Genomic DNA, 27,799 nt, shown 5'->3' with positions numbered 1-27,799 from the left:
CTGTAAACACTCCCTTTCCTTGCTGGAGGTCTAAACCTCATTCATTCTAAGACCAGAACCATGTAAGAGATGGTAGAATGGGAAGAAGGATAGAAATGTGCATAAAAATCTTGAAGAACTCTGATTTCAAATCAATAATCTCTTTGTGGGACAGAAGTTCCACACATACATTGTAACACTGGATATCACCAATCAGTCATACTGCTCGAATCATTTGGCAAACTGTCTCACAGTAAAAGAATTCCACCACTCTCCTACCAAAGGCTACAAAAGGTAGTAAGAATCCAGACACCTAAGAGGGAGACCCCCAAATTCCCAAAGATGCATCATTAGACATCATAGGAAAGTGTTTGGATGGTGTGATGTAGTCAAATTGATTCCTCAGGAAACCTTGAACCACAAGGTGTATAAACAGAGACCAAGAAAACTGCAATATGGTAAGTAGATTCTGTAGAAATTCCTCTGCCTGTCAAGTGGTCCACTTGTCATTTATCTAGAGGAAATATCCCCAGATGGTTTCAAACAAAGCAGTAGTGAGTATAACACTCTGAGAAGTTGGTAGAGAGAGCACCATATGTCCATTTATTAGACATTCCCACTTAGTGACAAAGAGGCCATTGAATAGTAGAATGAGTTTCATTTGGAAGGCACCTACAGAAATTAACTAGTTCAACCCCTGCTTGGACCTAAACAGCTCAGTTGCTCAGGGCAATGTCCAGGTGAATCTTGAAGCCTTCCCAAAAGAGAAATTCCACAAATCTTTGGTTAATCTGCTCCTGGGCTTGACCACTCTTGACGTAATTATTTTTCCCCTAATATCTAATCAGAATTCTTCATGTTCCGTCCTGAGTTTTACTTCTCCATCTATTTCTTGACTCCTCTGAGAAAAGTCAAGCTCCTCCCTTCCCTGTGTCCTCCAAGCAAGCACACAGCAACAGCAATGACTGGAGGAATTTGATAAACTGTCTCCTGGAGGAATGTACTATATTTCAAGGCCCGAGAAGTGAAGTTTGGCATAAGGCTTTGTGAATATACACACACAGCATGTTTTAGATAGACAGCGATAATTTCTTTACATAGTGGGTTGACAAGCTATCAGTGGTTGAAGAGGAGCTGATGGTGCAATGAAGCTGTCTGACAAAAAACAGACCTTAACAGATTGAGTGTGATTTCTCTCACGAGATCCATGCACTGTTTGGGAATGAAATGCAACTACTCGACGTGAAAAAGATGACTGAGTTTATTAAAAAGAAAAATCTTACATTGGTGGGGCAGAAGGAGGTGTTGGAAGGACGGGAGAACCTCAACAGATACCACAATAAGGAAACAAAGATATTCCTGTCATTCCTCTCTAGTAAAGGTAAACTGAAACTATTGCCAAAATCTTAGTAAATACACAGACATAGCTGCATAGTGTTTCTTATGATATGAGCATTGCCTGATCTTACTGCTACAGGGATTAGCTGTTCCATAGTTAAAAAGGTACCAACCAGCCTCCCTCCAGAACTGCATGTGGCATGTTGATTGGGACTGGCATCTTGAACCTGGACTTCCTCAACTAATATATCTGCAGTGTCAAAAGGTATGTCAGTAGGTAGCCCATTTTCCCTTGGAGCAAGGAAGTAACGAAGTCCGAATTCTTTGCATTAGGTTATGTTGCCATGAGCCCCAGGGCTTGTAGACAGAAGAACATCAGTTTTGATTTCAGGCCCTTTTGCTTTTCACAGGCTATTCTCATGAGGTTATAACTCATTGAGGCAGGAAAAATAAGGTTAATACAGTACAGTTGCAACAATAAAGAGACAGAGAAACTTCCACATGAATGAGTCAATTGCTTCTATGCCACTTTTTAAACCATTACAGATAGGTTATATTAAGAATAATCATAATAGAGAGAGCCAGAAAGTCACCTTGCAATATGGGTATAGAGAGTAATAAATTAAAGTAGAACATTCTACAAGTAAATATAAGAACTACAGACAGGAAAAGAGATACAATCAATTATTTTACCTGTTTCTCTGTGAGAATGACTCTGCCTAAGAGTTGATTTTCAAGACCTTTCATGGTTACAGTAAAGTCAATGATGGAGGTTTGAGCACTAATTTCAGGAGAGTAACAAGGATTTGACAGTTTTGTAGTAATGTAAAGTCTGAAGCCATTCATAACATCCACTTCCTTATCACCAACTTTCACCTTAAGAAAAATGTTAAAAAGAAGTCTTGAAATATAAAGAGCCAATACACACCTTTTCAGATACTGCATATAGGAAAAAAGGTTACATTTTTCTGCTTAAAGGCATAAAAATCCAGTTTTAAATCTGAAGCAAAAAATTTGTTAAGAACAGGACCACCTTAAATGGTCCATTCAAACATTATTTCAACTTCTTAAAATTGTCATAAGCAAAGGAACAAGCAACTCTATGCATTAAATATATTAACCATTTGTGAACTTTAACCCTACCTTATTTTCTCTTTCATTAGCATTAATCAAGTTTAAATGAGTTTAATTTTTTATAGTCTTATATTTATTAGGAGTTATTTTGCTAAGGAGAAGTTGTGGGGAGGGGAAGGGAGGAAAGGGGAATCTACGTATGTTTTCTCACTTGTTTTATTTTTACCTTGTTGGCTGAACCTGTTTTAATGATGTTTCTCTCCAAAATGTTATCAAGTGCTGGGTCCAGCTCTTCTCCAACATCTTCTACTAAAAGAGGTCTTCCCAAAGAAAGGCTGTCTTCTAAGTGGTTTCTAAAATACTTGTGATTCAAAGAAGTGATCTAAAAACACAGATGCAATACCTTATGCCCTTTTACCAATCTTTTTCTTAGTTTCATATTATAAATTATTTCATTTTCTTTAAAGTACTGCCAAAAGCAATGATCCTGTGAGTAGACTAGTATTAATGCAAACATTGTGAGCTCAAGGAAAGTTAACATCAGCATACCCTATTGCCAGATCTCATGGAATGCAAAGTTCTATTTTTCAGCTGCAAAGGTAGAAGCAAAGCAGTGCTGAGCACTTCCAATTTTGATATCCTATGAGTGCAACTACTCAAGAATTTCACTGGAAAAATTCACAGGAACCTTTTAGCACCTTCAATTTTATCTTGGATAACATCTCCAAGTCAAACTGCAGCAGGGTCAATTCTAAGATAAGTATTTTCCTGTGTTTTTTTTCACCCTTGAAAATTAGAGGTTTACATGGAACAGGACCTTAAATAGTATTTGCTTTAAATAGTCCCCAGTATAACTGAGATTTTCAACATGTTCAAAAAGCACATTCAGCTTAGATGTTAATAAAGTTGCAAACAAATTAATAATCATTTTTATTATAACTAAGCAACCGTTAAAGGTTTCCACACCTAGATAACAATCACCATGAAAGTGGTGGTTATATTCACAGAGCCACTCTATTATCACACCTCAAGCTACTTTTATGGATTTCAGGGTTTTGTTTTATTTTAAAGCTGGTTTATTGATGTAATTATAATTGCAGCAAGTAGGGACATTCTTCCTTATATTTTCTTGTTTGAATTGAATTTGTGTATCTTGCCTCAGACTGTACATTGTAGCACTACATCTTCCCTGTACATTTGCAGAGTACTTAGCAGCTGACATCCATGCTAAGACGACAAAAATTAACAACAATTTCTGATTAAAAGATGAAAAAATATCTTGTTATATCATTTATAAGTTATTCTTCATTTATAAACCCTTACATGAAATTGTGTTAATCAACTAGTTGGTAGTTTTTTCCTAACACTTACACTATTCTGAAAACATGTTTATTACCAGATATTGCCCATCCAGACTATTTTCCAAAGTTTATGTTCCATTAAAATAAATTTGTTAAACAAATGGAGTCACTGGTACTAAAGGATACACTTCCACCTCTAGTCAAATCTTAAATCCACTAAAATATATCTGAGATATTCTTTATATTCAAACCAAGCTTTTTGTATAAATATCATGTCCTAAGCATTAGGGGAATCACAGAATTGTAATGCTTGTAAGCTTCTAGGGATTTTGAAAGCACAAGCATTTCTATTACCTGAAGGTCATTTCTGCTTTCCTTGTTTTTAATCCAAATTTTACCCTGTGCTTGTGGATCAATTAACAAAGGATAACGAGATGCTTTAGTGACAATGATTCCATTCTGTATGGATAAGTCATCATTTGGCAATCCTTGCAGGTTCCATTCACTGATAGTTGGAACATCAGTCAACATTTCTATGAGGTTCAAGTTGTTACAGAAAGGAATTTTTCGGCTTTTCATTTCCTTTTGCCAGTCATTTAACAGCAGACTGCGGAACTCTTGGTTAAAAGGACCAGAATAGGACAGAAAAGCTGTAGCCAAGAGTACATCACCTCAAAGAGAAAAAGGAGGGAAAAAAAAACTGAAACAAACCAAAGCATTACAACTTTGCCAATTCTATTAATGAACAAACTGTTTCCTTCACTAGTTGCTAGTTTTGCTATGTTTTGGCTGGTAACTGAAGAACACACTTTGACCCAAAAAGAAGGCAAATCAATCTTTTTTTCCAAGACTCACTGCATGGCATGACAATGGTACATTTCAGTAGAGACCACATTTACTTTGTTCTTACTATGCAATTGTAGGAATCAAGAGATCAGCATCTGGCAGCTTGTTAAGGTCAACTCAACACACACATAATGCTATTCCAAACACCAGATCCTGCACAAGCAGGATATGGCAGAGAGGACTTAGTCATGAACTTTTAGTTCCATCATTTCCTTGTGCATTCATAGGAACAGGCTTAAACAACTGGGGTGTGTGTGTGTTAGGAGGGTTGTGGGGCGGCAGGGTGGAACCCCTTATAAGTACTGATTCAATTAAATTACTGTAAATCAATTACGGTGATGAATACTGGCAATAAAAACTATCAGAGACATCATTATGGAGGTATTAGTGTGACAACTTTTAAACTTCTATTCATTTTCAAAATTTCCCCCCTAAATTTCATGACACCATAGCTTGAGGGGGTTTTGTACCTCTGAAATAAGAATGCAAAATTTAAACTGGAGAAGATATCGTACTTTTATACTGAGCTAGTATTTTTTGGACACTTTCAAGTTATCTATAAAAGAAATAAGATGAATCTGTGGGGAAGCTATCCTGGATTTTTAATAAGTTAATACACATATATATATTATAGCAGCAAATAAACACAACTTAGTTACTATAAGACAAACCATACAACAAGGGTGCTTTTTGTAGCTTTTCAGGATAAAAAGAGAGAAGAAAGTTCAGGCCACAGTAAATGACGAGATAAATTTAAGTTATTGATCGAACTAATGAACCAATTATTTATTACGGAGTACTTTAGTTTACAAGTGCAAATTTAAAAAAATAATAATGACCTTCTAAGAAGCAAATTCTTATGAATATTAGTAACTGCAGTTAAAAATATTGATTTCTACATATAAATGTCAGTGCCTGAGTATCAGGCTTCCTCACCTCGATATATGTTCTCAGTTATACACGTTTTATTGGCATTTGTTAACACATCACTCTCTTTGGACTGTAACCTACAAATATCAGTCAAGTTAAAATTTTAGTGTCCCAAATATGTGCCTCCACATTCACAGTATCCACTACCTTTTCTTTTTAAATATGAACTTTAGCCTTATATTTATTTTTCTCCTACGGCTTTAGCAAGGGAATTAAAACAATTACCCTCGTTTTTGAGACAGGGATCTAAGATACAAAGGAAAAGTTGGACATTTCAAAAGTTGGACATTTCAGTTTCACTACTCATTATTATTCAAACAACTTGCTTCCAAGTTCCAAGATTTGGATAAAAACTTACCAACTAACCTCTTGGTTTGCATGGCAAATTCTTTACTCTGTTCTGTCCATCTCTCTTTTTCACCTGCTAAACCACTTATAAGACTTGAGGCAGTTTGCATTTTATGTCGGCAACGCTCAGCGTCTTCCAGCAGAGTCTAGAGAAAACCATGCACCAAGAGAAATTGTTTACAGTAATGTGTCTGATAGGCCAGAAAATCTCTACATCTCATTAAACCAGTAGATAACAGGTTAGAAATGTATTCTTAAACATCTCTATCACCATGCGGAGGAGGGAATGTGAGGTAGAAAAAATATATCAGGACAAACTCTCAAAATCTCCCAGAAACATGATTCAATATTTCTTATTAATATTTCTGTTCTTAACTTTTATTTTGGTGCAGTTGTTGAATAGTATATAAAGTTCTTGATACTTATTCATTCTGGGGAATTCTACTCAGAATTTCACATACATTATACATATATAGCATACATGGAACTTGAAGTTACAGTAGAAGGCACTGAATAAGCAATACAAATAAAATAGTTTTTGAGGGGTGGGAGGGAAGAGAGGAGAGGATCAGAGCCAAAGGAGAGAGCAAAGAGGTAGTATTCAAATACGCTCTATCTCTTATCTGCTATCCATCAACAAGGAATAATAGTGAAATTGCAAGAACACATTAAGTGTTCTTTAAAGCAAGGGTAGAAATTTCTTCTCTGTGAAGGGCAGTTCACCTGTTTTTCTCTCATTGCATTTTCATACTCTGCCTGCACAATATCTAATTCTTCTTGCTTGGCTCCCAGTTCTTCTTGAGCTTTCTGCAGATCCAGCATAGCACTGGTTAGGCGTTTCTCTTGAATTGCTAAATTAGCCTACAGAGAATAAAAACACAGAAGTGTATTCATACACAGAGAATTTCAAAGTATTTGCTATAATATATTTCAGAAAGTTTTGCTGGACTACATTTCCAAATCAAACTCTTCAGTAGAGATGTCAACTCAGCAAAACCTTTTATTTGAATTTTACAACAAACCAAATTCTTATTTCAGACAGCTGCACTTGAACAGTTGGCTTAATGTCAATTAGAAAAAAATAATTAAAATTACTTCTGGGAATGCCAGTCATTCTTCATGTGACACAAAAGTTAGTCTGACATAGCTTGCAGAAGAGAAGTCTACTTGATTTGTCCAACTAATATGCTAGGCTGAAATACAAATCTTTCTCCCTTCTCAGTCATTCCCATTACAATACAAGCTATTCTCTGTTAAACATGCTTGACCACATTCTTCACGATTTTCATTCTAACTACTTAGTGGGCCTCTACATAACACTGATTAAGAGTAACTGTACAATTTTCTTATGAACTGAGATCTGGAACATTAAAAGAACCAAATCTCAAGGCTTTTTTCTACTGAATTCAAAATTAACATAGAGTATTTGCAGTAGTGTATTTAACTAGATGGCAGATGCTTTAACCCCATCCAGTAGGGGTCCAGAGGCATAAAACCACACCACCTCTTTTGTAATTTTGACAACTCAAATGTACGAGTGGAAGTACATTTAAAATATATTTTATTGTAGAAGTACAGTGTTCAAGGTAGTAAATTTCAAGAGAGATAACCACCATAAATAAGGCAGATGAAGTTTCCCACAGATTAAATCCTCAAGTGCAAACAGGTGAGGATGAGAAGGAGCAGAGGGTGTCTTTGACTGACAAACAGATGTACCTTCAAAGGTAATACTTCTTTGTTGATGGAAAAAAATACGGCCATAGCTTTTGTCCATGAGCAAAGGCCAGCAACATTCCCACATACTCTCTTAGCTGTCTCAATGTTGTAGTCCACCATTTCAAAATAAGGGCTCAAAAGTTCTACCACTTCTTCATTAATTGTGTCTTTCTGAAATTGCTAAAAAAAAATTTTGAAAGCACAAGTTACAAAACAAATGCAATAAGTGTCAATGATATATACATGCATTTCAGAACACATAGAACACTAGAAAGATCACAAGTGTTTCTTACGGATAATGAATATGAAATTGTTGTCACATGTATCTTTGAGACCTTTATAAAATCATTCCACTGTTATATATACTTACAAAATGGAAAAAAGTTTGCTTTCATTTATGATCTTTGCTATCTCACACTCACTATTCCTGTTACACAGCTAACAATTGTTTCAAAATATTACTGGTCCTGCTAGAAATTTCATTTTACTTAATACAGAATAAGTTTTAACAATCTTCAAAAAGAAAATGAAGAGCTAAACTCTAGTTCAAAAAATACATTCTGCAATACAGTCCTTTCAAAGGTCAAGCCATCTATCTAACCTTTAAATTACCTTGCCTAATTACTAGAATGTATTTAATTTTTAAAGAGTTTTTTTTTACTCTTTTCTTGAAAAAGCATATTTTTCCTTTTTCCTCCTGAAAACCTCTCAATTTTCTCTCTCAAATTTATTTACAATGTATAATGAAACCCAATCCCAGACAAACTTGAAAAAGAGCTGTTCCCTGACGCATAAATAGTTTGAATTAAGTACGAGCAAAATGAAACGTTGTAGTCCTTTAGAAAATTAAAAACCTTTACAAGTAGATGCAATGTGAATCCATGCCACTACCAACCATACAAAGCTGCTCAAGCCTCCTACTAGACAAGTGACAAATTAAGTAAACACAAAATGCAGAAATCAGGGACGATAACACTCAGCAGAGCAGGGAAACATACTGTTTATTCCAAATAGATAAATCATAATATTATTTGTTTTAGTTATGAAAAGGGATTTGTATTCCATTTCCCTAGACAAATCATGTGAACCAAAAAAATCCCAAATTTTAAAAAGTCCTGGTGTGTTCATCCTAATAATCATCTATGCTTTTCCAAACCAGTGCACAAGCTGAAATGTTGAAAATTAATGAAAAGTTAAATACCAGAAAAAAACTGTTTGTTATCAGCTTTAATGAAACATATAAGTAATGGCTATCCAAACCAAATGCTTCAAGCTTTGAGTCATTTGTCACCTAAAACAATATTATTGCCTTATTTAGGAAAAATTATAGTTGATTTATAACATGACTTTGCAAGAAGGATTAAAGTTTATTTCATTCTGACATATTTATTCTTAATCCCTTATCATTTCAGATCTGCTGTGTGATTTCCTTTGCACATTTGTTCTCCTATGAACACCAGAGAAAACATTGTCCCTTATTTTCTTACATAATAATAATAAAAATAAAAATAAATTAAAAAAAAAAAAAAAAAAAAAAAAAGAGGGAAAAGGTTGCACAAGCACCTGTAGGCTCTGTAAGAAGTTGCCTGTTGTCATCAGCTTCAGCGATTCTTGCCACGATGGGACAGTACAGCATTTTTCCTGATCAATTTTCACGTGGTTGATTTTACGCTGGAAGAGCAGCAGCACGCAGTCCATGATACGCATGATGAGGTGAGGAGGTCGACCCAGTGTGCGCACGGTGGCAATATCTGCAGGTTTTATTGTCTAGGAATTGAAAACAAAGGGCAAAGCAATTACTGTTACTGTTTAGTTAATAAAACATGCGGCATAAACTCACCAACAGTATTAATCAATGGGAGAAAAAAATATATATAATGTTATTTTTACCTCTAAAAAGCACAAAGCTAGAAGGATTTTAACTACTAACTCCCATCAACTCCTAGGAAACCTCAGCACAGCATCTCCACACCTTAAAGCTCAAAATTGCCATGAACTGTTTTGACAATAAAAAAGAGCAAACCAAAAATATCTTGAAATTTTACTTGTTTTTAAAATGTGAACATATTGACCAGAAACTGTGTCTAGAAAGGAAATACTTTTTGTTAACATCCAGCAAATGAAGGTAAATTAAGGAAACGAGTGAGACGGCCTGGTATATGTTTGTACCTCCTAGTACATCTTACCAGGAATATTCCTGGCATAGAAGGAGGCCATAGAAAAATATAATAAGGTATGAAAACCTAGGCCCTAATAAGTAAGGCTAAATAAGCCTAGGGTGCAAGTCTAACATTGTAACTCATAACTCTACATCATGAATCAGAAAAGACTTAGAAAAGTCTGCTGAAGATGTCTCCTTAGAGAAGGCTTGATTTGAGGAGCAATGTTTACTGCACCACATACAAAGCAACAAAACCACTGAACAACGGGAACAGCTGATGGGCAGACCTGCTCCTACAACACACACAACTCTGAGCAGAAGCTTATTTACAGGCAGTTTAATCAGTCCAAGTACACGACAGCCCAAACAGTAAGCAACAGATTACTGTGAGTGTCATGACATCTTGCTTCTAGCCTAGCACACACCTCACTGGGAATTCACGAAGGCAGATTTTAATTACTTGTGTCTATGCTTCAATAAAGAGAATTCAAAGAACTGCAGACTATCCAGGTCGCCTTCCCTCTGCCAGCCCTTGGTTTCCCTTCAATATTTTGCTGCTTGTTGGGTTCAGTGTGCATCAAATAATTCACCAGAGATTTTCCAGATATCTGCGTGAAAACTTTACCCAGTGTTTCTTTATGACTATTAGGAAATTCAGCTCAGCTTTTTTTTTTTTGCTAACATACAAATTGTGGCAAAATTGTTACATTTAAATGTTATTTATTTATTTGTCTATAGTTGTGCATTTAATGTGCTATTTTTTTTACAGGGCAAAGTGCAACAAAGTTCTACTGAACTCTGACAATTCTTACTCAAACTTTAAAAAGCTAATCTCACTATATGTTTAGAAATGACTATAAGATGTTGTGCACCTACCTTTCTCTTAATATAGCATTTATCATTCTTAAAATATGTTAAAAATTGAGTAAAATAGCTAATCACTTTTTTTTTTTAATCTGGGTAATGGCCTTTCTATTTATCAAATATTTTAATAGGCATTTATCTACTCTGCAAGCAGAATTCTACTATAGGAATCCCTAGCTTGAATTTGCAAATCTGTAATGATTATGAGATTCATTTTTGAAAGATGCCGACTCATACAGAGAAGATTCTTGCTTAAGGGAATGAATGAACAAATGAATGAATGAATGCTGAGACTACGTAGACACATTCTACTAGGTCTCTTTTTATGATAGTTTGCCTTTCCCCTTTAGACATAGGCAAAGGAATTTATAATAGAAAATTCAAGAAATTCAAGATTAAGCCTAAATACTTTTTCCCATTGAGAAGTTTTACAATAATGCCAGCTTCACTTTTTCTTGAAATCAAGTTTTCATCTATTGGCACCCTGCATTTCAAGAAGAGCAGTATTGTTTTGGTTCAGCCATTTTAGTCAAAAGCAGAAAGTGACCTTTAATAAGATACAGGTCCAGACCCAGGATACTGGTGCCCTCTTTATACTGCAGATGCTGACTAATTAACATTGCTTGTTTTTTCACTTGTCAGAATGCGTGCCCACTACCAGGTTTGCTGTTTTGTTGTTGCTAGCTCTTTTACCTTTTTCCTGTGGCTATATATCAGGGTCCTATAATACAAACCTTCTCCAGTTGTCAGGTCATGAACCTTCATTTAGATTTTTGCACTCTGTCCTTTAAGCATTATCACAGTCAGAGGCTGTTAAACATCTCTCATTCTAAGTGAAGTCTTACATTCAGAAGATCCATAAAAATTCTTCTGCACTAAATTTCAAAGCTAATCATGACATTCCTTCAAATCAGTCTTTAACCATCACAACTGCTGGCAGCCTCTCAAATGGAAAGGCATAATTTCTAGCAAATCTACATAAAACCCTTTGCGGTTTGTCTATCCTTCAGGTTTTTCTTCATACTTTTCCGTTTCTTAAGATGTGAGCTCCCTGCTAGCATCTAACAGGTATATTTCAGGTTCCACTAGTACTGCTCACAGCAAAATGTCTTGAGGCACATCCTCCTATAAAGTCAGCTGAGCAGACAAAGATAAATATTATGCAAGATCAATAAATATTAATCTTTTTTAATCTTAAATACATGGACATTCTATTAAAAAACAGCTTTACAAGAAAAATGTGGTGAAGGAAATGGAGTCTTGATAATGCTACAACCCCTAAGAATTATTTTATTTTTTTTTAAGACAGAAAATAATGGAGCAGAAAACTTATTGAAAATGCAATTTCTTTGTGCAAACTTAAAATAGAAGGTTTGGATTTGGATGGAATTACAACTGATTCTACATGAACAGCACTTCACTCATTGCACACAAGCTGTTTAATGATAGTTTCAATTTTCAGTTACTAGTCTAACATCAACCTGTGGCACATGCTGAATTCAATTACAGTTTCAAAGAAAGTTAAAACTTGCTCTTTTCTGAAAACTGACTATTTTGGGGTTGGTACTCATGTGAAAAAAAGAAAAACAAAACTGAACATAAAAAGCCTCAGAATACATATATTTATTTTCTATCAAGTGAAGAGTTATGCAATGCACCTGCAATTTTGTATTTCAGACATCCACCTTCTTAGTGGAAATGTTATACATGGTCCAAGTACTAACCTGTAAGGCTGCCTCTGCCTCTTCCAAAGCAGGCTTGGCAGCTTCCAACTTCTCTTCAGCAATGGCTTTGTCAACTGTGATACTGTCTACAATAGCTTGGGCTTTGTCTTTCACTTTCTGAACATCACCCTTCACATTCTCAGCAGCCTGTGCTTTTACAGTAACTTCTTTCAATACCTAGAATGTAAGAAAACCCACATGCCATAGTTAAAAGTTTTTGTTGTAAAATCATATCTGTCCAATTCCAGAAAACTCAAATAATATAATTTTCTCCAAGATCCTTTCTTTTCAACACTTAACTTCGTTTTAATTGATTCACATTTTCAAAATAGAATGAATAAAAGGAGAAAAAAAAATCAAACAGCAATACACTTTGAAGGCTGTACATACCATGTCAGCTTTTTCATTGGCAATTTGAAGTTCCTTTTCTTTTACCTCCAGTTCTCTGCTTAGAGCAGCCACTGACTCAGAGGCCTCTTTCAATTTTTCCAGTCCAGTATTTATTCTGAAGTTAAAAAGCAAAATAAAAAGCATCTCATTCATTATGTAATTTACACTCTACTTTCTATCTGTAGAATAAATCACATCAATCAGAATGAACAATTGCAAATGATGTTTCACACCAAAAATAAAACTTGGACAAGAACTTTTACATTTCTGATATCTTCAGAATCAATAAAGTGGAAAATAAAGTACATTAATAAAATTTGTGGCTTGAAATTTTACCCACTTCTGATCAAACAGTATGCCTTTATCATTGCATAAAAATCCTACATTGTTCTATAAATGTCACTGTCCCTCTTGAGCCAATAATCAAAGAACTGAGTTCCGTGCAGCAGAAAGCATTTTCTGGTCACCAAAATTCTGAAAATTATAACCAATCAATATTTCTTATTTGAAGTGGACACTGAAAAGAAACCAAGACCAAAGAAAAGAGAGGAAAAGGAAAATAGTATTGAGATAAGACTTCTCTGATTCAGCATTAAAATGCCCCTTCAACAGTGCTTTTTTTCTATCAAAAATTCTTCACTTGGGACCTTTCAGATAAGCTTAAAAGGCCTCTCCAGAGACTGCTGTTGCAAAGGTTATGCAGTACTTGGAGAGCTGAACAAATTCAGGAGAACAGACAAAGTGTAACCCCTGACAAATTCAGACAGTGCTAACTAAGTGCTAAACTAAGTTTAAGTGGAAGAAATTGGACTCCATGAACTAACTTGGTAAGCCTCAAGGTAGAAAACAGGGCAACACCCTTCTGTTTTATAAGCCTTCACCCCTAACATAACTACAGGTTTCAAACTCAATTTGGCTTTGAAGACATGTTTCAAAGCCAAATAAACAAGTTTAAGCCTTTCTTTAAGGTTTCCAGTTCTTTTTGACAATCTTTCAAAATGGAAAAGGAAGTTTTTCTTAAGGGTGATACCAACTAATGCACTAATTGCTAATTTTACATTACAGCTGGGTGCTCCTGACATGAAGATATATCAGCAAATAGATATCATTAGTTTAATAAAGCATCTGAAAATAGAAATAAGTATATCGAAACCACCTTAATAACGTACAATTAAAAAGCTCAGGAGTCTAAGTGAGGCTCTGTGTTCACAAAACCACTTAGGACATTCCTTACGTGTTCATAACAGGAGATTACAAGTGTTCAGTTAGGAAACAAAAGTTGCCACCGGGCAAATTAAATGCTATTATCAATATTATATAAAATTACATGTAGATGTCTTATTTTATTCTTTAAAAACACATGGGTACCATTTATATTCACCTCATATTCCCTCTACCTCTATTTTTCATGCATCACTACTTTTCCTCCCCGGCCCCCCAAATATGACAAGAGCAACTACAATATTTGAATAAGTTACACCTTCACATAATTTTAGGAATTAAAAATACCTTTTTTTGCTGTGTGAGGAGACAAGCCACACATTGAAAAGAAGCATATCAGAATATACCTACCTGGGGAAGAAACTACAGAAAAATAGAAGTAACCTGAGTAGTTTACCTGTTTGATAATATTTGCACTTCGGCATGCTTTTCTTTGTATGTGGTTTTATATCCCTGAATAAAGGTCAGGTAGGATTTGGGAGTCACATGTGTAGAACGTCTGTATCTTTGAAAGTAATCAGAACACTTTTCTGCCACTCCATCCTGGAATGAGCCCATACACTGCACAATTTCCCTCTTTGTATCAGCAGTGCAGTCCATATCAAATGAGGACAGGAAGTGTTCAGACACTTAGGAAAGAAAGCAAGCCTAAATGTTAATAAATATTTACAAAAACATCTTAGCTTATAAACAAGTCACTATAAAACAAGTCAGCATGTAGTATCTTGGCTTTCACCCCGCTTCTGAAAACCCAGTCTTCTTTACTCTTCACAATCAGATTCTGAATATTATTCCACACTTGTCAGTAAAAAGTACAGCCAAGGATCTGTCATTCTTCATCTCCAAAGTGCGCAACTGCTTTTTCATGCTGAACCTAGCTGCTACCTACCAAGGACTGGGTAATCACAGCCTTCCTCTATATGTCCTATCACAGACACATTCATAAATAATATCTTTCTTTAGTAGCATCTTTGCCTTCTTTACAAATACTTTTAAGACATCTAGACATCTTCACGGGGAATTTTTCTTTAAACTGTGCTCAAAACCATTCCTCTGTTAGAAATATTTTGACAGCTTAATAAAACTGGCTTTAAAGAAGAAAATGCCTACATCAAATTTTAGAATCAAGGAAGTTTTTTCTGTTAAAATTCAACACAATTAAAACAGCTACATGACCACTGATCAGAAAATTATGTGTCTGCAAAGATAAAACCTACACATACCTGCCACTAGAGCACCCTTAGGCCATCGGCTGAACCAATCTATAGTGCATCCAGAAATGAGAGCAGGGAACTTCAGGGCCCTATTTCGGAATTTTTCACCTACTGGTGAAAAGCAAAGAACTATGTGAAGGTTCTGATGGACTCTGGCCATGAAATAGTCATAGAGAGCTTCACTGGTTGGAGGTCTTCGTGGATGCTCCTTTTTGAAGGAGGGAATGAGGTCACTAATGATCTCATCTACCTCATCACGTGCAAATAAGTTTGACACCTTTGGGAAGAAGGAAGATTTTTCATGCTTTTTGAGATGATCCAAAATAGAGGATATAGCACAAGGTTCTTTTAATACACAGCATTATAGGAAGGGACATACATCTCAGACACTGAAGTTATTAGTACCCCCCAGCTTCTTTAACAAGAAGTTTTAATGAAGTAATTCCATTAAATAGACTGAAATCAAACTTGCTGTAAATTTTAAATGCCACCCTCCAATAGCTTTCATTCCTTCTCTTTATATTCTAATAACTATTAGCAATTACTCTGCAACATAACCCTGAAATAATAGATAAGTAAATAAAATCAATAAAATCCATCAATTCTGGACATAAATTTACCATACAAAAACTAACTGTACACTAATAGTTAATTTAACAGACAACTTGTTAAAACATCAGTAATACTTCTCAAGTCTCAATTTTATTTTTTTAAAGCTGTTCTCATGTCCCTTGAGATAGCTTCTCTCAGTCTAACCTAGGACTTTTTAGATTTTGTAGACTGCATTCATTTTTAATAATACTCTAATGACAAAAAGCACTTGAGTTCTAGTTTTTGGAAGTGTACTCTTTGACTTATAACAAAATATTCAAATAAATTATGTTATTTTACCTCAGAATTATGAATTTGAAAAAGCAGAAAATTGGTTATCTTACCTCTCCTGATGACAAAACATTGTTCAAGTATTCCAAGAAAGACTCATCTTTGATCTCATTGTCTGTAAAAAGAAAACAGGTGCCTTTGCCTTGCAGTCCTGCTGTTCTGTATAAGAGTTTCAGATCCTCCATCAAGTTTAAAGTGTTGTATGATCTAAAAAAAAGAAAAAAAATTAACGAATACTCATCTCATTTTAAAAAAGTCTTCTGGACAAAAGGGTAAAAAAAACAAGCAAATTTAAGATAGAAACAATGTCTTATGATAATCAAGGCAAAAAGGTGCTTATATCAGATTATATCAGATAAATCCTCTGAGGAGATCCACACCAAGGGACGTTGCCACATATGAACCTACAATTTCTTCTGCAGCCAACACACCTGCAAAAGATTTAAAATAATTTCACTTCTCTAAAATGACCTCTTATTTGAATGCCAAAATTGACCTGTACTACAGACAATTGGAAAGGTATTCATTCCGAAGCATTCAGAGAATGACTTATAATCTATTTTTTTATCTTTTGTGAGCGATTTCAAAAGCAACCACATTGGGTTGAACAATACAAAATAAGGCAAAAATGTACTTGGAAAAAGTTGTCAAAATACTGATATATATGTAAGATCTACCAAATTAGAGGACAGGGACAAAGATTCAACCTCCTCAGATGACAGCATTTCAAATATTACAAGATTAATTCATAAAGGCCTTTTGGATAGATAACCACCTAAAATATTTTCAGTACCATTTAATGTACTGGGTAAAGACTCAAAGATAACTTGACACTGCTAATATTCTCTCTCATTCTGTGAAAGAAACAAAATAATTTCCTACTCCAAAGATAGTAAAATTTCACAATTATTGTAGAAAATCAAGCAAATCTAGTAAGTTTCAAAGGATTTTCATGTCCTTCCACTCTATGTGATGGTGATCAGATTACATTAAGCAGAGAATGTGAGACTGTTTTATCTATAAGAAGACTTAAAACACAAAGTACTTATTTAGTTAAATTTCAGGTAATTCTCACCTTGTCAACATTATCTGGAAAGTGTCATACCCAGCTATGAAGGATGCCAGTCTTGTCAAGCTTTGCTTTCCTGAGCCACCAACTCCAACTAAGAGAGCATTTCCACGAGGAGTGCGAATCACACGAGAAATCTGTGTAATATACCAGTCATTTATTGCTACAATGTGTAAGAGTTACACATCCAAAAATTCTATGCTACCCTATTAATAAAGTTATATTAGAAATGAAGAACAAATGAAAATTTTAAGGTTTAATTAAGGGATTCTATATTACTATTAATGTACTCTGTGGACATTTGTACTTTGCAATATTTACTGTTGACCTGTCAAATATTATAGCAATGATTTGATTCCATCACTGTGTATGTTCAGTTATCAGTAGAATTACATCTCCCACAAAGTACAAATAAATCTCAACTGTGATTTCTTGGTGATGTGCTATCACAGCATGAGGGATTATCAAAATTGGGAAGGAAATAATAATATCCCCAATACCATGACCTCTGGATAAATTTGGTAAGACTCTTCTCACCAGGTCCTTTCCTTGTGACCCAAAAGACATATCCCAGGCATGTTAAATCTGGGACAGAGAGTCTTCACTATTCTCTGCAGCAGGTAATAATACTGCCTTTATAATGAAATTTGTTACACTTCTTATTTACTTGACTGAAAACATGCACAGTATCAAGTATGAATATTTGATCACAGTGAAACATCTCCCAATTAGATCTACATTTCTTTCCCACTTCATTATTTATCTTTTAAATCAAAAAGCAGTAGCTTCCTACTGCTCCACATTTCCCTTCAATTCAGGACTGTGCAATGTAAACAAACCTACCCTTTAGAATTCAGAGAAAAAAAAAATCAGCATTAACTGTGAACTTCATACAGCACTTGTCCTACTGCCCACAGCCAAAAAACAATACCATGAAACATGGCAGTCCAACAGTTGCAAGTGGACAGACCGTCACTGTACCCAGAAGGGTCTACACTAATATCCAGAGCAGCACAGAGCCAATTCCCTCTCAAAGACACAATAATACCAGCCAGCTGGGTAGCAGCTGGTCTCCTTCATATAAGCAATGATGCACAGGATTGGCTTCCGTTCTCTTTATTATTTTGAACAGTTCTTTGATGACTCCAGAATTCCATCATGTCAATAAACAACTCTGGACACTTATTTACTTGCTCTTCCTCTAAGCGACTTCTTTCTAAGCTATTAAAAATAATCATGCCAATTTCCTCTAATTTTAAACCTATTTATTTTACATATTGAATGTAATGTATTTGTTAGTTTCCATAGGTTAATGCTTCATAAGAAAGATAAAATCAAGTATGAAGGTTTATTCTAAGTTTTATTATTTAACCAGAGAAAGAAAATTTAATTTGCACAACACCCTTGCAATATCACTGAACATTTCAATAATGGCTACTCGATCTGTTCCAGGCAGAGGCACACAAGCTGTTGTTAATTGGAAACTTTGTTTTCTATTTAAGATATCCCTCAGCTTTAACTCATTTAAGTCATATTATGTCAGCTGAGACTAGGCATTACTTCAGCTGTGCCTATCTCACTTTCTCTTAGAAGCTGTCTCAGTTCTACACAGTTGTTCCTGTTTTCAAGAATTTAGAATCATAGAAACACATTTTATCCAAGCAATGCATTTTGTATAAAGCATAAAATTATAATTTTATCCAAGCAAATACTAATAAAATATTTCAGGTATTTACCATGTAGCTACCCAAAGAAGATATTCCTGATGGCAGGTGGCTGTTCAGTGAAAAAAAAAAATATTACATCCCAAACTTATATAATTTTTTCCTAGAAATAAATAAGAAACTTATTGGGAAGTGTGATAATGATTTATAATTGTTCTAAAGAAACCCAGAGCAGAACAACTTTAATTTTGCAGTGAACCTTAGAAAGAAAGAGACTAATTTTGTGAAATAACAAGAATTCACTCAAAAATTTTGAAAACCACAGATGCAAGGTGTTTGTCAATTATAATTAAATTTAAATTGTTTTGATATTTAATACTGTATTTGGGAGGATGATGCAAGTACATATTCAGTTCTTAATAATTTTAAAAATACCAAAAACCTCAGTATTCAACTTAGACAATAGGGGTTCTAATGTTAAAAAAAAAAGGCTCTTCTTTGTATGAGGCCTATTCTGTGTTAACAATCATATCAAAAAGTTATGGTCAACTCCAATCCATATTCAAAAGAACTTTAAAAGTAGTGAGCATACTGTGGATCTACAAAAGAATTTTGGACTACATTAATTCCTACTCTGCTGTGCGTACTCCTTCAGAAGCAACCACTTATGTCTTAACCTGAATTTCATTTGACTCATTCCAAAGACAGGATGGGCTCCCAGAAGAATTAAGAAGGAAGGTTGAAATAGAATTAGAATAACTAGCACCACAGCTACCACCAAACATAAAAGATAGGTATAAAAGAATAGTTCCATCTGGTGCATTTTCTGAAAAGTTTTTAATAGGTTTTAATATCTAGTCACAGTGTGACAGATCAAATATTTGATAGTAATAAATTAGTTGCTGCAGTTTCAGAAGTAATTTACCTTGATTCATGCATACCTCTACTCAAATGAGATGTGGGCAAGTGAACAACAACAAACAGCAATCCAGCAAGACTGTACCTTGACTAAATGAACCATAGCATCCTCAAAGAAAACCATGTCCATTCCAGTACCACGAACATTCTCATTGTATGTTTGTAAAAACTTATTTAAACGATTCCGTAGCTGATGAAATGAGGAGATTGGTTCATAGATTTTGGGAATATCTAAATTAACTTCCTCTGGTTTCTCATCTAGAACAAAAAGCAAGTAATAAAACCTTAGCAGTTTAAATAATTGACAGAGATTCAATGAGGGGGTAAGTAAGTGAAGGTAACTAGAAGTTTCACCATCCAGAAACAGATTTATTATACATAATATTATATGTTAGATGTACATATGAGAGTGCTGAGTACACCCTGCCTGTAAGATATGGTAATTTCAGCAACAAAATTTTTAAAGACAAAATGAGAAAAAAAATAAATAGCCTTCTTTCTTTTTATCTGAAACTTGAATGATGAAAAATGATACTTGTTTAAGTGCTAGGAAAAAAAGTGGCACCAGAGAATGAAGGTAAATAAATACTGCAGTTAAAAATTGCAAATAATTTTTCTGTAAAAGAAAAACAGTCTAAATTGATTAAATAATTGCACTAGAAAAAACATACTCTTGAAATTAATAACTGCCACAACAAAAAATATATTCAGTATGAATTAGCATACATATGTTTCCTTAGGTGATATGAAAGGCACAAGTCAACTCTCAAAGAAAGGAGGTAACAGTGCTGCTGCCTCATTCATGGCCTTAATCATGCTGAAAGGTGACATGCCTTCATTAATAAGAATTCTTACAGCAAATAAAACTACAGAAAAGTTGAGATTGGCAGGGAATTCTGAAGGTCATCTGAAGGTCATCTCTGAAGGCCCAACCCCTTGCTCTAGATGGGCCTTGAACTATCTAGAGCTGTTTCCCCAAGACCATGCTCAAGTGGCTTATGAATCCAAAGAGAGACTCCACAACCTTTCTAGACAACCTGCACCAGACTGTCACAGTGAAAAAAAAAAAAAAAAAAAAAAAAGTGATTACTGATGTTCAAGTTCTCCGATAGATTTTATCCACTATATCTATGTCTTTCTTGTACTGGGGAGCCTAGACTTGGACACAGCACTCCAGGTGTGGCCTTAGTAGTGCTGAAAAAGGGAAAAGACCACCTCCCTTGGCCTGCTGGCTACATTTCTTCTAATGCAGCTCAGGATGTCACTAGTTTTTTCTTCCTGCAAGGGTACACTACTGGCTCATGTTCAGGCTGGTGTCAACCAGCACCTCCAGGTCCATTTCTCCAAAGCTGACTTGGGATGGGTGACCACCAGTGTATATTGGTGTGTGGGACCTTTCCTCCCCAGGTCCAGGACTTTTCACTTCCCTTTGCTGAACCTTATGGAGTTCCAGTTAAGGTCCATCTGGGAGCCAGCACAATCTCTGGCATATCAACCACTCCTCCTAGTTTTGTTTCATCTGGGAACTGGCTTGAGGGTGCACTCTGCCCCATCACCCAGACCACGAATGACAATATTGAAGATGACTGGACTCTGTGCTGATCCCTGGGATATACCATTAGTTACTGGTCTCCAATTAGACTTTGAGCCACTGATCAACACTGTCTGGCCTTGACTATTCAGCAATTTTCAGTTCATTTCACTTCTTATCCACACCATATGTCATTAATATATGACTGACAAATCTCATTGAAACAGTGCCAGCAGGCAGACAACAGGGGGTTTTTGGTTGGTCAATTGGATTTCCTCAAAAATAATACTAGCACAATACTAGTACAATTTTATTTACATACATTTAGCGCAGTTAGTTTCAGGATTTCATGATCTGTATATGCTACAGGATGTATTTTTCCAATTATCCTAGATCAATCAGTTTTGCTAAGCCTCTCCTGACTTGCTCAAGAAATATACAATTCAGAAAATTATCTCTAATTGGTAGAATTAAAATCAATTAAATAAGTCATCCCAGTAAAATAAGTATTCCCCTAAAGCTTAGTAAAGCACTAGTAGACAACATGAAGGTAAGGGACAGAAAGGTGGAGGAAAAAACTCCAACCCCCAACCAAACTCTACTGTATTTAGAATAGTGTCGGTAACTTTTTTCTTGTTTCAAACTTTTTCTCCATTTCCTTTCCATTGCACCATTCTAATGCTCATGCAGTTTCAAAGGAAAAAAACAACAGAAAAACAATAACAAAACTAAAACCCAAAAATACATATTTAAAAACATAGTTTAAGAAAATCACATTTTACCACAGAACCTACTTTCTCAAAATACTATTAATTCTCTTTCAGCTGTCCTTTATATTGCATATTTTGTTTGCTTGAAGTCACCTCAATTTCAGAATTTTTAGTTCTATATTTCTTCTGCATATGAACACACCTCTAGATTAAAACCGAATTAAATCAATTGACTTCCTATTTTAACCTGTAAAAGCACTACAACAAAAGGAGTATTCCAGGTGAAAATAAATTTCTTACAAGTTGAATAAGACATTTAAACAAATTAGCAGTTAAGAAACTAATAAGAAATACATCAAGGAGTTAAACTGCAGTGATATTTTTACAGTTTTGAGACATTTAAAATAATTATATCATCTTAATTCTGTTCCTACAGTTTTATTATTAATGTCCAAGGACAGTATAATCAAGTACAAAACCTAAGGGCAGACTCTTCCATTATTTAGAGAGGCAGCTAGCAAAATTTACTATTTTAAAGTCTTGCTCAGTCTCAAGATTCATAATCACAAGTACTAAATAACAATGACAAAACCAACTGATAAAAACACCTTTGAATAGGTGAAGGGTCTTGAGATCACTAGCACCACTAACAATTAATTTGAAGCTAGAGGTCTAAGTTGACTAACATCTAAATCATCATGTATTTCTCTCAGGGACAAACATATTGTGCTTTTACAACCCAGAGACAAAAAGATTATGCAGTACCAGTAAACATATTACTAATCTGAGCATAGGGCTCTGAAGACAATGTCAGACATCATTCTTTATGTATTTAAGAGCTCAGAAATCAAGGTCCTGCTCTTACACTTCCATCATAATGGAAAATACTAAATGCCATTATAGGGACAAATAAAACAAAATTAAGCTTGTTATTCTTTTCATTTAAAGCCAAAAACAGAAAGAGGGTTCTCAAGGCTCAGGATTTAGGTTAGGTCCTGAAATCTATTGAGGGCCAAATACAGCCTTTCTATATGAGAGTCTCCTGCTTTGTATTTAGATGAAGTTTCATGCTAAAAGGCACATTACAGGACAGGTACATTTAATCTGTCACCAAGAAGGCAAATAATTTTGAGAAATACATTTATTATTTTATATTTCTTTTTCAGTTCAATATGATGATTTCTAGTGTGGACTTAAATTTCCACATTAAAGATCACTCTTCACCCTCTCAGTATGCATTCTGACTTACTTTTCAGTCTTCTCTATACTGAAAAAGATTAGCAAGTTATTTCCTTTCTTACACCAGTTTACTTTTACTTCTCTTTGATTCTTTCCAATGAAATATATCCTATCCTTTATTCTCCTTTTGTCACTGCCTGCTGTCTACTTCAATTGTTCAAGGAAAGGTTCAAATAGCATTAGCCATTCATGACAGTCTCTTATTGCCTCCGCTCTCCATCACTGCAGTGATACCAACACAGATAATAGAATCATCCAATGGCCTTCCCCTAAACACAAACACATGTTTTTTGTTCTTTTGCAACAATTGATAAATATTCCCAGGTTATTTAGTGAGATCAGTGAAACCATGGTTTTGTTTGAAAGACAAAAAGGTATTGCTATAAGCAATATGGGTTTTTAAAGAGGTTTAACTAGCATTCAGGAAATTTTGAATTAATAGTCATTTGTTGCAAAATCATGTAACAGTTATTTCCTAAAGAGTATTGGATTAGCCCAGACACAGTAATTTTTTATCAGATTTCTAGGGCATGTTACCTTTGCTATCCTTTATCTAGTACTTCAACCCCACCATTTCAAGTTATTTATAACACATTTCCTTCATCATTTTGGAATAAAGATTCAAGCAGATTATTTGGCGGATCTTTCTGCCACGCCAATTTAAATGAAAGCAAGGCTCTCCTATGCAGACAACCTGGATATCAATACAGACTTAGAAATCCCATTACAATAAAAATGTGCCGCAGCTGGTAACATGGACTACCTTCAAAGCCACTGAATAAAACAGACACTTTTGATGCATACACTTAGTATGAGATTTTACAACATATTTTTCTTAATATCTATGATTATCATATCCCCTTGACTATCCTTGTCATTTCCATTATTATTAAAATCAATCTTTACCAGTCCTTGCAGGTGCATCCCTTAAGAAGTCAACAAAGAATGCATCTGTTTCATGATTCAGCAAAGCTTTTGGATCTTCAAATTCCTCCTCAATGAGTTTTGCCACAGCTGTGTGAAACCAATTAACGTCTTCTGAGGTTGTGAAACGATCAGCAATAACACACTTGCATTCATGCTTCCACAGTCTTATCAGCACCTACGTACAAAAAAAAAAAAAAAAAAAGGGGGGGGGCATTTGGAATGGGCCACTTTGGAAGGGACTGCAGTGGGTCATCCTCCCTGCTCAAGCAGGGTCATCCTAGAGCACATGGCACAGAATTGCATCCAGAGAGTTCTTGAATATCTCCAGTGAAGGAGACTCCACAACCTCTCGGCATCATCCTCCCAGTAAAAAAGTTCTTCCTCATGTTCAGGCAGAACTTCCTGTGAATCACTTTCTGCCTCTTGTCCCATTGCTTTGCACCACTGAGCAGAGCCTGGCTCTGTCCTCCTGACAGTCTTCCTTTAGATGCTGGCAGACATTGATGAGGTCTCCCCTCAGTCTTCTCATTTTGAGGCTGAACAGGCCCAGCTCCCTCAGTCCCCAGAGGTGCCCCAGTCCCTTAACTGTCTTTATAGCTCTCTGCTGGACATGCTCCAGGAGTTCTATGTCTCTCTTTTACTGAGGACCTCATTTGGCTTCCAAAAAAACTAAACCAACTTTAAAGCTTTGCCTTCATTTCTTAATTTAAAAATAACATTAACATTAGAAAAGAAATAGTATTGGGGGGGGGGGGGGGGGTTTCTTCAGAAGAGCTACCTTGAGCTTCTTATTCTGGCCAATAGCAATTTAAGATTATATTCAGTTAACTATGGAAGAAGCCTTAATCTAGCGTTCCAAAGTGAGGTGTATGAAGATTTTATTTCCTCAGCCCTAAAACCAGATCCATACCAGTTAACATGTTTATGTATTGATAAAACACTTTTCTAACTGGTCATTAAGGAGAAGATGGGTGAAAATATAAGCATCATGGCATGAATAATTTCATGCCAAACACAGATATCACTCTCTATGCTACAACCAAAGTAGTTAGAGAATAACAACAAAGAAAAATGTTTAAGTGTTTATATTATCCCTTCTCCAAATTCAATATACCTTTGAAGTCTCTCCATTTGGTCACAGGATGAAGAAGGAGAACCTGTCATGCTGTTAATACCAGCAGCACTGGTTTTAATCCTATATTATTACTTTACAGTACTAGAAAAAATTCCAGATATTTCTTGAAGACCTTTTGTTCAGCCAACAGCACTTTGTACAATTGATGCATACTATGTCAACTCTCAGAACTAATATGTAAATTTATATGATAGTATTTTGACCAATTGTTTTTTACACTTCAAAAGACATTGAGTGTGTATATACAAATACATATATATATAATCTAAGTGCTCCATGTTTTTGCTGCAGAAATTAAAATCCATTTTGAAGTTTAAATTTTAGATGCAGTAGAATTCAGAAGCTTATTCAACAGAGATGCATGTTGTTTGTGAAGTTATTATATAACCCAAATATTTAACAAATTTTCTATGTTTACCATAAACATTGCTTTTTCAACACTAAATGTTTCAGAGCTTAAAACTCTTAATTACTTTTCCTTAAAACAATTAGAAGAGAAATTATGTTTTACTGGAAGAAAGATAGATTATGGAAAAAAAATATTAGTAATACTTGTCACTACTTCTTTTTAAACCATAAGACAGAAATCATTTGTTAGACAGAAATTAGGCAATGACTGAAAGTCTCAAGACAGGAATGGAGAAGAGGAACTATTCAATTTTTTAATCAATATATGAGCATTTTCATTGGGTTAAAGTAAGTTCATTGCTTCTCACTTATTTTCTCACTTCTTTCAAATAAACTAGCATTTGTCAGTAATAGGAAAAGCAGATAGAAGCAAACATTGTGACAAAATAAATGGGTTTTGTCATTGTTTTGAAACAAAGTTGTAATTTCAGTTGGTGCTATAAATGCTGGACTGAAACACCTTTACCTCAAAAAACCCACTAAGGTTGCATTTTTTTAAAGCAAATTCAAATGCCGAGATAGACTCTCATCCCCTTTCCTACACTAATTATAACAAGGTCACTGATGTGCTGCACTCACCTGTGGTTCATTGATCACTTCTGATGTAGCGTTCAGCATTCCTTGCCAAATCCTCGAGAGGTCTCGAAGGTTGAAGACATAATGAAACTTGGCTGGTGTGGGCAACATTTTTAGCTTGGTAATCTGCCACAGTCTGCGTGTCAATGGAACCAATTTGGCTACTGTTTTCTTCACATCATCTGAAAATCCCCGCTCACTACAGTAGTGTCCTTCTCCAATTACACCTGTGGAATTGCCAAATCAAAGACACATTAGCACAACACCAAGAGCAATTATTATCTGAAGCTTCTGTTTTGTTTTTTTTCCAATCCCAAAAATCTTTTCAAATTTGTTAAAATGGCTTTCCAGTGTATATTCAAATTTTGATTCAGCCATTCTTAACACCATTCTGCCACTTACTCAGTGGTTATTTGGCTTTTAATTAACAGCATATTAAAATGTACTTATTCTCACAAAATAGTTTCCACTGGCCTTGAATACCTAATCTCCTGCTGAAATCGGTATGATCCCATTCTTTGTGAAAGTCTAGTTTTTAGTCACTTATTCTTAGCAGCAGTGGCACCTGAGCAACTGTCTAGAATTGTCACTAAAACAATACCTTCATGTCATTCTTATTAAATCTGAGCATACTGAGAGTTTCAGAGACGTGGCTGGACCTGAAAAATTCACAGATTGATGACATTGCAGGTGGGGAGTGATTACTGAAGGAAAATGTGCTGGTAAACAAATCAGAGGGGAATTAAGCCTCAATTTTAACAATAATGTGTACAAATAGAATGATAAGGAAAAATCAACTACTATTTTAAAAAATGAGATAGATACAAAGCTAATTTCCCTTTACCAAAAATTTTGTCAATGGAAGAATTGGAAGGCAGAGTACAGTTGAACACTGAAAATTGTCTCTTCAGCCTCTGTGGAATATCATTGCGACCTCCCCCAGGGTGGATCATGGCAGCCAAAAACTGAATGTCCACGATGTTGGTAAATTCCCCAGGTTTTTCAAGGTTATACAGTCCTTTCTGTTCCATCAGTTGCCTAACTATCTCATTAGTGACCTGTAAAATAACCAGGTTTTATATAAGACAATAATATAGACACAACGGAATGAAATACGAAACATATGTTTGAAATACCTAAGAAAGAGTATAACAATATCTTGTCCCCTAACCCTCTGCTTATTTGCTTCAGGATAAAACTGCACTGCAAATAAGCACATTTGGTAAAGTCTAAGGATAAAAACCGTGGGAGTAGAAGGGTACCCTCGTTTAGAACTAATCATTCATACAACAATTTATTCTCACTTAAATGCTGCATGATTTCCATTGGAAATACTTCTGCCTTTTAAAACAAAATTTCCAGTTTTTCTAGTCAAGCCCAAACTAATGCATCTTTGCATCTTTTTTCAATCAAGCCCAAACTAATGCATCATGTTGCAAATGATACAAAATATTTGTATTACATTTAAGATATAACAATCACAAGCATGGTTTTCAAGCTGAAATAATAGAATTACTTCCATACAAAAGCATGCAAGATCCTTTTCTCTAGCTATAGAGGGATACCCTACATTTCTGTTTGACAAGCTGAAAAAACCCCACAGAGAGTACATCCTATTAGTTTCCATTGCTTTG

General features: G+C 35.1%; 1 protein-coding gene across 1 annotated transcript in view; it reads right to left on the bottom strand.

Moving 5' to 3' along the window:
* DNAH5 (dynein axonemal heavy chain 5) overlaps positions 1-27,799 on the bottom strand; it is a 117,044-nt gene that overhangs the window by 18,870 nt on the left and 70,375 nt on the right. Inside the window, exons 49-65 of the mRNA XM_053976898.1 lie at positions 27,010-27,223; positions 26,169-26,392; positions 24,026-24,221; positions 19,725-19,897; positions 17,064-17,194; positions 16,042-16,195; positions 15,116-15,383; positions 14,290-14,521; positions 12,672-12,786; positions 12,282-12,458; positions 9,096-9,299; positions 7,533-7,712; positions 6,540-6,677; positions 5,827-5,962; positions 4,047-4,363; positions 2,618-2,773; positions 2,011-2,193 (exon numbers count right to left, since the gene is read on the bottom strand). Coding sequence (XP_053832873.1) covers positions 2,011-2,193; positions 2,618-2,773; positions 4,047-4,363; positions 5,827-5,962; positions 6,540-6,677; positions 7,533-7,712; positions 9,096-9,299; positions 12,282-12,458; positions 12,672-12,786; positions 14,290-14,521; positions 15,116-15,383; positions 16,042-16,195; positions 17,064-17,194; positions 19,725-19,897; positions 24,026-24,221; positions 26,169-26,392; positions 27,010-27,223 — 3,198 coding nt within the window. The remainder of the gene's footprint in view (positions 1-2,010; positions 2,194-2,617; positions 2,774-4,046; positions 4,364-5,826; positions 5,963-6,539; positions 6,678-7,532; positions 7,713-9,095; positions 9,300-12,281; positions 12,459-12,671; positions 12,787-14,289; positions 14,522-15,115; positions 15,384-16,041; positions 16,196-17,063; positions 17,195-19,724; positions 19,898-24,025; positions 24,222-26,168; positions 26,393-27,009; positions 27,224-27,799) is intronic.

Source organism: Vidua macroura, chromosome 1, assembly GCF_024509145.1.
Source record: "Vidua macroura isolate BioBank_ID:100142 chromosome 1, ASM2450914v1, whole genome shotgun sequence".
NCBI lineage: Eukaryota > Metazoa > Chordata > Aves > Passeriformes > Viduidae > Vidua > Vidua macroura.
Note: the sequence above shows the minus strand (reverse complement) of the source record. Positions and strands in the feature narration are given on the sequence as shown.